Below are 10,913 nucleotides of genomic sequence, written 5' to 3'. Positions count from 1 at the left end.
GATATCAAAACTTGTGGTAAGGAATCATGTCAGCTGCTAAATAACGTACAAAATTATTTAGCTTCTCTGTATCTTGAGATTCACAGGCAGCTGACCCTATATCACACTCTACTCAGAGAAGTGGTTGTAAGAAACAATATCATAACCTGCTTTGTCTGTGAGTAACAAAAGATGCAAAATATGTTCCACTTGTTTTTCTGATCCACTGCCTCACCGTAATCCATTATTTTTGCATTGTAATTTCAGCAGAAACTGTGATCACTCATAATCCATTCATATTGGGTGTTTAAATAAGCTTTAGCATTCCTCCCCCTTTTCTCTCCTACTTCTACTAACAGAACTGTATAGCCACCCAAACTGAAAGTTTCTCTTTTTTTCTCTGAAAATAATACCTTTAATAATAATTATCCAAAAATGGGAAAAAGAGGAGGGTCACATGAAAAAAAATGAGGATAGGTCAAATATTTATTGAGTCAAGAATGATGACTCAAAAAGAATGCCTTTGTATGTTTGTTTGTTTTGGGGGGTTGTTTTGTTTTGTTGTTTTTTTGGGTTTTGTATGTGTGTCTTTTGAGTGCCACACCCATGGCATATGGAGGTTCCCAGGCTAGGGGTAGAATCAGAGCTGCAGCTGCCAGCCTACACCAGTCACACATGCTAGATCTGAGCCACAGCTGTGCCTACACCTCAGCTCACAGCAATGCTGAATCCTTACCCACTGAGAGAGGCCAGGGATCAAATCTGTGTCCTCATGGATATTAGTCGGGTTTGTTTCTGCTGAGCCATGATGGGAACTCCAAAATCATTTACCTTTTTAATAACTGCCTTTTTTTCCTTGTCTGTGAAAATTCACCAGGAAAAAAAAATTAAGCACTTACTAGAAATATTATAAGTAAACAGTAATAATGCTATTTCCCTCAACTGAATTCCATATCCATTTTTCTCTTTTACAAGAACAGACTAATGGAACAAAACAATGAAACCTCTGGGGGAGATTTTATTTGCTTGGATTCTCAGACCAGCCTCAATTGGAGGTCCTCCTTTCGTGGTGGTGTTGATATCCTATCTTTTGACCCTCCTGGGCAACACGGCCATCATCCTGGTCTCCTGCCTGGACTGCAGACTTCACACACCTATGTATTTCTTCCTCACAAATCTCTCCTCTCTTGACCTTTGCCTCACCACCAGCATCGTCCCCCAGCTCCTCTGGAACCTGAAGGGACCAGCCAAGACCATCACGCCAGTGGCTGTGCCATACAACTCTATGTGTCCCTGTCCCTGGGCACCACTGAGTGTGTTCTCCTTACCATCATGGCATTTGACCGCTACGTGGCAGTCTGCAGACCTCTTAATTACACGAGCATCATGCACCCATCCTTTTGCAAGGCCTTAGCAGGAGTAGCATGGCTCAGTGGAGTAGGAAACACTCTCATCCAAGGAACCATCACCCTTCGGCTTCCTCGATGTGGACATCGCACCTGCACCACTTCTTATGTGAAGTGCCCGCCATGGTCAAGCTGGCCTGCGTGGACACCCAAGCAAATGAAGCCCAGCTTTTTGTGGCCACGTTAGTTCTCCTTCTTCTTCCTGTGGCATTGATATTGGTCTCCTACGGATTCATTGTCCAAGCCGTGATGAAATTAAGTCCGTCCAAGCTTGGCGCAAGGCTCTCGGGACCTGTGGTTCCCATCTGCTGGTGGTGTTCCTCTTCTTTGGGCCCAGCTCGGCCATATACATTCAACCAAAGAGATCCTATGGCCGAAGTCAGGGCAAGTTCCTTACACTCTTTTATACTGTTGTCACCCCCACACTCAACCCCCTGATATATACTCTGCGGAACAAGGATGTGAAGGGAGCCCTGAGAAGACTGCTGAGAAGAGGACAAAGTTCCTAAGGAAAAATCAGGGAAATAGTGACTTTGTGTTATGGAAAGTAATTAAAGAGACCTAAGATTAAATCAACTCCTCCCAAGTAGAAAGTGTATGTGTTGCTTACTTCTCTGTCTGTATTTAAGTATAACGTGGCTAACACGGTTGAGAAAAAAGAAGCACATTTAGATTCAACTTGAACAGCTCATGGAACCTCATGTGTGTATGAGTGCCTGTGTGGTATATACACATACTCACGCTTCCTTTTATTAAACGTCTTTGAAGGGCTGCAATACAGGTTCAGATCGGGAGATTCTGTAATCTACCCAATATATATGTGCTCACATGTCCGACTATGGAATTAAATAGTGTTCAATATGCAAATAGAAAATTGAGACGTATATGCTCCTGTGAGGAAATTACTGTAGTATTTTCTACTTCTTCTTCTTTTTTTTTTTTTTTTGTCTTTTTCGGGCCACTCCTGTGGCATATGGAAGTTCCCAGGCCAGGGGATAAATTGGAGCTGTAGCTGCTGGCTGATGCCACAGTCACAGCAACCAGATCCAAGCTGTGTCTGTAACCTACACCACAGCTCACAGCATTGCCGGACCCTTAACCCACTGATAGAGGCCAGGGATCATACCTTCGTCCTCATGGATACTAGGCAGGGTTGTTACCACTGAGCCACTATGGGAAACTCCTACTGTAGTATTTTCTTTGTAAAAGAGCCCTGGTACAATATTATTTAAAATATTTTATACACGGTATCGCAATTCAAGAAATGTATACAACAAAACTTAAAAATGTGGGCCTTTTTAAAATAGTAAAGGGAGTTTGTGGTCAGTAGATGCAAAGTATTACATTTAGAGTGGATAGCAAGGTCCTACTACATAGCACAGGGAACTATATCCACTCTCCTGGGATAGACCATGATAGAAAATAATACAAAAAACTATATATATATATATAATACACATAAACATACATTATGACTCAGTCACTTTGCAGTACAGAGTATAGCAGACATTGGCACAACATTCTAAATCAACTATACTTTAATAAAATAAATAAATATTAATTTTAAAAAAGGAAAAAGGAACAAAAGTAGTAAAGGACCAGATCTGTGAGTCTACCTAAAATTATGAAAAAAGAAAAATATTCGTTTTACAAATATTTTATATAGAATTACCTAATGTAATGAGATACCTAAAACTTTTATAATTTCACATGGACCCAGGGTCTACTAGGCAAAATCTTGCATTCAGTCCTATTCGATGCAGTAACTCTTCCCCTGGTGTCTTTGTGATTGTAAAATTCATGGGCTCTGAAGCCAGACTGCCTTGCTTTGCAATTTGGCTTTTGTACTCACTAGCTACATATAACCCTCTGCTCTTTACTGACCTCTTTGTGCCTCAGTTGAATTACCCGACGGGTTTGCAGTAAGACTTCAAGAAATTCACTCGTGCAGAGTTCCTTAAAAACTACTCATGGCGGCACTAGTTACTGCCGGGTGAGTCTCAGAGATTGTGAACACACTTTCGGAAACAGTGTGATGATCCACAGCCTCCAGACTCTTCACACTCTTCCTCCATCATCCTTAACCTGTGCTTGGTTGGTTGGTTTGTGACCGTCTTTTACTTTGCATCCTCCTGTACACTGTACCTCTTTTTCAGTTTGCTGGAAGTGCTAAGACCAACCCAAATCTCTCTGAACTTCACATCTCTTTGTGTGATATGCTCTCTGCTATGCCATAGCTCCTCACCCCAGCCCAGGGAGCTCATGGAGTTCCCCTTCTAGCTCCCAGGCACGGAAAGTGTTGCTATCTATGACCGAATTTCTAAAATCTACAAACGGTTTTCTTCATACTTTCATTTTCTTCCATGACAAGTTTAATTACTCTATCAAATTATTTTCCATGTATTGCTCTACATTGCTCATTTGCATGGCTTCAAATGATTAGCAGGTTTAAATAATAAGAATTCCACCTGACAAATCTGATAGTTTAATTGGCTTTATTGAATGAATCATAAATTGGGCACCTACCTAATAGAAAGGAGAACTGTACAAAATCAGAGGCTTTTATGGGCAAAAGGGGAAAAGAGTGAATTGCTTCAGGTTTAGGTAAACTCCCTGTGGGGGGTGGAAGGAGACTCTGCGTTACATTACCTCCTTGGTGCTAAGCTGAAAATGCCACCTTCCTGGAGGGGGTCGTAACTGCAATTAGATTAGGAAGTAAGTCTTGGTTTGCTTTTGAGGGCTTAGCACAGTGACTCCATTCGGACCTGTGGTTTCTTTTTTAAAATTAAGTCTGCAGAGCACAAAATTCCAGGTCTCCATCATCTTAATCTAATGCATTGCGTGTCTTCCCCAACATGCTACCGTTCATCTTAAGTTCAATTAATACTTACACACTCAGCAGTTTCTAACAGTGTTTCCTTTTATTACTTAAACAATTTATACCATATGCAAGTTATGCCATATCTATTTCTCAAAGTCCAACTTAAGTCTCATCTTTCACAAGTGTGTCCTCGTTGCCCAATTGTACTCTCTTGCTCTGCATTGCCAAGTCATCTTTCATGCACTAATCAGTAAACATGTGAGAATGAAAGGATCTTTCAAGGAATTCAAGTACTCCTATAGCTAGAGGAGAGAGAATATATTAGGGAATGACGGGAGATACACATGGAAGACTAAAAAAGGACCAAATCACAAAGGGATTTATGTATTATACTAAGGAGGTTGGGCTTACCTAAGGTCTCTGGGAGAGTATTTGTTTTGTATAAAGTCATGGACTCTAGAGTTGGGGCAACCTTGATTCTCATTCGCATAGCAAGTTATTTAACGTCTGCAAGGTAAAGTTTCCAGATCTGTAGTGAGTGGACTAACAGTACCAGCTTCATAGGGTGGTGGGCAGTAAATGAGCTAATGCCTGCGGCATGCTTGGCAGAGTGTCTGGCACCTAGTAAAACTCAGTTCATATTTGCCTACTGATGTATTATTATCAGTAGGGGTATGATAATACTGACTACCCATGGGGCATGATTAAAACAGAAGAACAATAACTGCTCTTTCCCTGCTCCCGGATTATAAGAGAGTGCCATAGTATTTTGGGTCATTTTCAAATGTTAAAGAAGTTCACTCTTAGTGGTAATAAGGCATTCTTGTGTAAATAATTAAAATGTCCACTGCCAGGCTACACTTAACTTACATTTGAAGCTTGTAAATCTTTCAGAGTTCCTGTTGTGGCACAGTGGTTAAGGAACCTGACTAGGATCCATGAGGTTGCTGGTTCAATCCCTAGCTTCGTTCAGTGGGTTGAGGATCTGGCGTTGCCGTGAGCTGTGGTATAGGTCGCAGACCCAGCTCGGATCCTGTGTTGCTGTGGCTCTAGCCGGCGGATACATTTCTGATTGGACCCCTAGCCTGGGAATCTCCATATGCTAGGGAGCAACCCAAGAAATGGCCCCCAAAGAATAAAAAATAAAAATAAATAAAAAAATAAAGCTTGTAAATCTTTAAGGCTTGAGCCTATTCCTGTCTGAGACCCTGGAGTGGGGTCTGGAGTGTTCCAAGAGCCTCTACTGTCCATCCTGTGCATCTTCCTCTGTGCATCTAGCTTGAAAAGGATAGTGTCTGGACTTGCCAGGGTGAAACTCTGCAGAGAGGAAAGCAGAAGTTAGGCAGTGACGTTTATTTGACTCTGTAGCCAAAGACTGCTTTCTTTAGTTTCTCACATTTACGTGTTTTCAGGCAATTATTAGGCAATTAGAAAATGTGAGGTAATCTAGTTAACGTCATCAGTTATCAGGGGAGGACAAATTGAAATCATGATATATATACCCCCAAACTGGCTAAAAGTAAAAAGATAAAATATGAAGATATGAGCTAACAGGATAGATTTGTAAATATATATGCACCTACATGCATAGATTATATATGATCAGAAAAACCATGAATATGACAGAAATGAGAGAACAACTCAGTGATGGGTGGGGATGGGGACCGAACTTCTATATCTTTGTGGTTTGACCTAGAGAGAAACCAAAAACATCAGAGGGATGAACGTATCTTTCAGAAGCATCTCCTGGGACAGCTCTTCTCTGGAAACTACAGAGCCTGATATTAATTGCCACATTGGGAGATCTGTGTCCTTGGGATCTTCCCAGATTCATTGCCCTGTGACCTCTCTTAGCTTCTCCTGCCTTGCTGATCTTCAGGGAGCTCCACCTCAAATAACAGTCCCTCCAACCAGTACGTGGGCCTTAGGCATCGAGTTGGCATTTCAAGGTAATAATAATTTGAACTCTATGACTTCTTTTTCCCACCACCGTGGGAGTCTCAGTGTAAGTGTACAAAAATCTGGAAGACTTCCTCTCTTTTAACTCGTTCACTTCCACTGATGCCCTGATTTTCTATCGACACCATGCCTATGACTCTTAACTTGTAAGAGTAAATTGGGATTATGGCTTAAAGTGAGAGGAGATCACATGGTGCATGGACGATGATACATTTTGCATCATAGTGGAATAGAATCCTTCCACAAGCCTAAAGGGAACATATTCTTACAATTATCCATGTAAATATGGAACCAGTTCACGATTGTGAATTGATCTTTCATGGCGTTTCTATTGAAGTACTGTTATGTGTGTGTGGGGGGAGGTAGGGAGAGGGTTAAACAGGAGGAATTCTTATTTGACGGAGAGGGTAAGGTAGCAACCTGCAGCCTGGATTGAAGAGTATTGAACCAAGTCTCTTGATCCAGACCTCCCCCCACCGCTGGGTAGTTAAACAGATGGGAATTGACCCCGAATAAGAGGATGGAAGAAATTATGCTTGTATGTGCGTATTTGTGGTTTTGTGCATGGATAGCTGTGCATGTCATTGTGAGTGTGTCTATAAGCAAAATAGGTCTGTATAATGTGAATGAGCTTGTTCCTTAGTAGTTCTTTTGTAGTCTCATTTTACTGTGATTTTCGTTCGCCATTTTGAGTGATCACTCAGTGACTTCATGCTGCTGTTGCACGTCCAGACCGCCCACCTGACTCGTCCTTTGACTTCATTTTCCTTCCCCTGGGTTCTGCTAAATATCTGTTTACGTGATAAGTTATTGATCACTGAGAATCTATTTCAATTCCACAATTCATGTTCACAACAAGTAATATCACAATTTTAGGGTATGCAGTTATTACTAGGGAAGAATTTGGAAACCTGAGTGATTTCGATTGATGACAAGTAGAGGTGCCTATTTGTCTTGAACGTGAAATACAGTTACAGTCTTTGGGAATGTTTTGCATCAGTGAATTTATTTTAAACCTTTGCACTTATAGCTGTTTGACTTTTAACAAACCCATTAAAACTGTGGCCTCTTTAGTCTTCCAGAAGGTAAAAAAAATTGATGTGGGCTTGAGGTACATTGAGGCCATTTCCTTCTCCACCAAAGAGCTTTCCTTTCCCAGACCCTCATTCCCTCCATTCAGCTTCAACCACCTCTTCTTTCAACATGTGAGACAAGAAAGCTGACTCCCTTCCTCCCCACCACTCACCAAAGAAGCAAGGACTTTTGTTCCCCACACACAGCATGAAGTTACATCACTAATCAGCCGGTGGTCTGAGTGAGTTAACCAATCCTTAAAGGAAATATGTTTTTGAAATTATGTGCCTATAATGACCAAACTTTTAGATCTAAATGTTAATATTATTACTTTCAATAGCCTAATGTTGCCATTTTACAGGAAAAATAACCTCTCCAGAAGTTATTGCAAAAAGTAACCTCTCCAAAAATGATGCCTCTCCAGAAGTTGACGGTCATGCATATAATGCAAATCCTGGAAAAAATACTCACTTCAAAATCATAGTTGAAAAAGTTAAATGTTATTGACAAATATTATGTACACATATTACACATCAGTATCCCTGAGTTTTCCCCATTTAGTTTGAATGGTTTGCCATGAACTCTCAATTAATCAAATGCATTTTATTCTTCTGATATTCTCTCTAGTCCTTTATTTTTTCCTGGGATAAATTGTATCTCACTTTCCTATGAGTTATCTCCAAAGAAAACTCCTTCTTCTACCATGAGCCTTCCTGTGCCTCTCTGTACAGTGTCTGGCCCTTCGTGTCCTTTGCCGCAGCTTCTGAAGGAGACTGCCAAGATTTAGTTCTCCCGGGCACGGTAATTTCTCCCAGAGTTAGTGCTTCAAAGAGTAATTTTGATATTGTGGCCAGAGGCCAAAGCTACATCCTTCCTCTAAATTCCTACAATGTTTTCCTCCTTATTCTGAGCAGGGTGATGGGCACCAACAGCAGCCCCTGTTGAAGACAACATCATCCTGGCTGGGCTTCTCGGATCAGCCCAGCCTGGAAAAGATACTCTTCGGGGTTGTTTTGGCATCATACCTCCTGACTCTGGTGGGAAACACAATCATCATTCTGATCGCTTCCACTGACCCTCATCTCAAAACACCCATGTACTTTTTCCTCACCCACCTCTCCCTAGTTGATATCTGCTTTACCACCAGTATTGTCCCCCAGCTGCTGTGGAACCTCAGGGGACCAGCCAAGACCATAACCGCCCTGGGCTGTGCTGTCCAGCTCTATGTCTCCCTGGCTTTGGGCTCCACTGAGTGTGTTCTCCTGGCTGTCATGGCTTTTGACCGCCACGCTGCCGTTTGCAAACCTCTCCACTATGCAGCTGTGATGAACCCACGGCTGTGCCAGGCCCTGGCAGGGGTTGCATGGCTGAGTGGAGTAGGAAACGCTCTCATCCAGAGCACTGTCACCCTCTGGCTGCCTCGCTGTGGACACCGGCGGCTCCATCATTTCTTCTGTGAGGTGCCTTCCATGATTAAGCTTGCGTGTGTGGACATCCACACCAATGAGGTCCAGCTATTCATTGCATCCCTGGTCTTGCTCCTCTTGCCCTTGGCACTGATACTGACGTCCTATGGACACATCGTCAAGGCAGTTACTAGGATCAAGTCAGTCCAGGCCTGGCGCAAAGCCCTGGGGACATGCGGATCCCACGTGATGGTGGTGTCCCTCTTCTACGGGACCATCACCGCTGTGTACATCCAGCCCAACAGCTCTTATGCCCCTACTTCTGGGAAATTCATCTCCCTCTTCTACACGGTACTGACTCCAACCCTCAACCCTCTCATCTACACACTGAGGAATAAAGATGTGAAAGGAGCTATGAGAAGACTATTTCACAGGGACTTGGCCTCATAAAAAACAAAGCAGAGCCCACAAGGATCAGCTTGCACGTGTGTGTGTGTGTGTGTCTAAAAGAGACGAGTCATTTTGCACAATCCTTCGCTAAAGAAATGAACTGTTCTACAAGGAGCACATGCGATCTTCATAGTTTGCCTGGTTGTCTTTTATTGGCCTCAGAACTATCCGTCCTCTTCATCCTCCTTCCCAGGCTTCTTTGGGGCCCTTCGTAAGGCAATGTCTCCTCACACCCTCTCAATGTCCATTATTCATATCATTTCTGGTTCTTGCCCTCCCTGCCTGTGTTTTTCTTCCGCCTTCCTTCCTTTTTCCATGGTCCACTCTGTTTTTCTCCTTTGTCCTTTCCCTTGTTATCCTTTTCTTTCTCTCCTTTTTGTCGCTTCCTTCTTTCCCCCCCTGTTATTCTTTTTATGATGTGCTTATCATTTCCCTGGCTGCTTCTACATTCTCTTCCTTCCCATCAATAGTCTAACAATTCCTGGAAACAACTCTCTAAAACCAATTTCCCGTTGATCACAAGAAAGAGCTTTCTTGCCTTGTGGAGTACAGTGGAGAGATTAGACTAGAGAATTTGGTTTTTTTTTTTTGTGATTTTTGGGTGTTTGTTTTGTTTTTTGTTTTGTTTGTCTGTTTGTTTTGCCTCTTTAGGGCCACTCCTGTGGCATATGGATGTTCCTGGGCTAGGGGTCAAATTGGAGCTGCAGCTGCTGGCCATAACAACACCAGATCCAAGCCACATCTGAGACCAACACTGCAGCTCACAGAAAGGCTGGATCCTTAACCCACTGAGCGGGGCCAGGGATCGAACCTATGTCCTCATGGATCCTAGTCAGGTTTGTTACTGCTGCATCACATCGGGAACTCTGAGAATTTGGATTTTAACTCCAAAAGTTCCTTTTTGAGCTTGTGCAGGTTTTACTGAAGTTTTTGTATCCATGTTTATTTACAAGTAAAAAAGGAGTGAGCTTTACTATTATGTTGATTAAAAGATCAAAAAGTAAGAGTAGTGTAAACTTACTAGTTTTTGTTTGGTGATTGGTTTGTAATGCAAGTGCCTGACTTAAGCTTTGATTGCGGAGGCATCTGCTTCAAAGGGGACAATCTCAAAAAGAACCATTGCCACCCACAGGATGAGATAAAGAGCCAGGCTGTCCCCAACGCCCATCCCTCAGAGTCCTTTGTTTCAGAGATCTGGGTTGATTTTAGGTAACCGACAATTCCGACCACTTGATTTTCTCTTCCTGCTCTTATGTTTTCACCACTAAAGATGGAACCCAGAAACCCCAAGCTCCCACCTTTGGTGCCAATAAAAGCGGAACCCAGACCTGCTCTCTCTCTCTACCTGAGACCTCACGGTGCAGCCCCAGATTTTCAATCATAGTAAGAACCCCAAGGGCCAATCCACCCTCAACACTGATTATCCATAGGCTGAGACCAGCACAAAACAATAAGTAAACAACTGCTAAAAGTGATCAATATATGTCAATTAACATTTTTTTCTTTATTTTTTTTTGGCTACACCCTTGGCATCCAGAAGTTTCCACAGCCACAACGCCAGATTTTTAAGGGCTAGGCCACCCAGGAACTCCATTTACCATCTTTTCAATCTTCTAACTTTCTTATCATAGTATTCTCCCTATTTTGATCTAATATATGCTTATCACTTTCAACAGTATTGAATTTATCTAGTCGATAATTAGTTACCATTTTATATCTGAATGGAAAATTTGCTGCCATTTTATATCTGAATCAAAAAATAATCCTTGGGAAATATGGTAAAAATAAGTTCCCCTTTTGCCCTCATAATATGGAAAA

The 10,913-nt window shown here is 42.2% G+C and overlaps 1 protein-coding gene and 1 pseudogene across 1 annotated transcript; both read left to right on the top strand.

Annotated features, from left to right (window-relative positions):
- The window catches only part of LOC125136568 (olfactory receptor 2G6-like), a 7,911-nt pseudogene extending 6,017 nt beyond the window's left edge, over positions 1-1,894 (top strand).
- A 4,032-nt stretch (positions 1,895-5,926) lies between these two features.
- LOC125136567 (olfactory receptor 2G3-like) lies at positions 5,927-9,095 on the top strand. Its single transcript, XM_047797424.1, has 4 exons — positions 5,927-6,155; positions 7,601-7,672; positions 7,913-8,040; positions 8,154-9,095. The coding sequence occupies exons 1-4, from the start codon at positions 5,927-5,929 to the stop codon at positions 9,093-9,095; spliced, it is 1,371 nt and encodes a 456-aa protein (XP_047653380.1).
- Positions 9,096-10,913: the final 1,818 nt, after the last annotated feature.

The sequence above is a fragment of the Phacochoerus africanus genome, chromosome 9, assembly GCF_016906955.1.
Source record: "Phacochoerus africanus isolate WHEZ1 chromosome 9, ROS_Pafr_v1, whole genome shotgun sequence".
Taxonomy (NCBI): Eukaryota; Metazoa; Chordata; class Mammalia; order Artiodactyla; family Suidae; genus Phacochoerus; species Phacochoerus africanus.
This window is presented reverse-complemented; position numbering and strand designations above follow the sequence as displayed.

What these genes read in the sequence shown, in the direction of transcription:
- LOC125136567 (XM_047797424.1), top strand. Translation starts at nt 5,927, where the DNA reads ATGAACGTATCTTTCAGAAGCATCTCCTGGGACAGCTCTTCTCTGGAA. An exon ending in TGCCTCTCCAGAAGTTGACG is followed by an intron (nt 7,673 to 7,912) that starts GTCATGCATATA and finishes CTTTCCTATGAG; the next exon opens with TTATCTCCAAAGAAAACTCC. An exon ending in ATTTAGTTCTCCCGGGCACG is followed by an intron (nt 8,041 to 8,153) that starts GTAATTTCTCCC and finishes TATTCTGAGCAG; the next exon opens with GGTGATGGGCACCAACAGCA.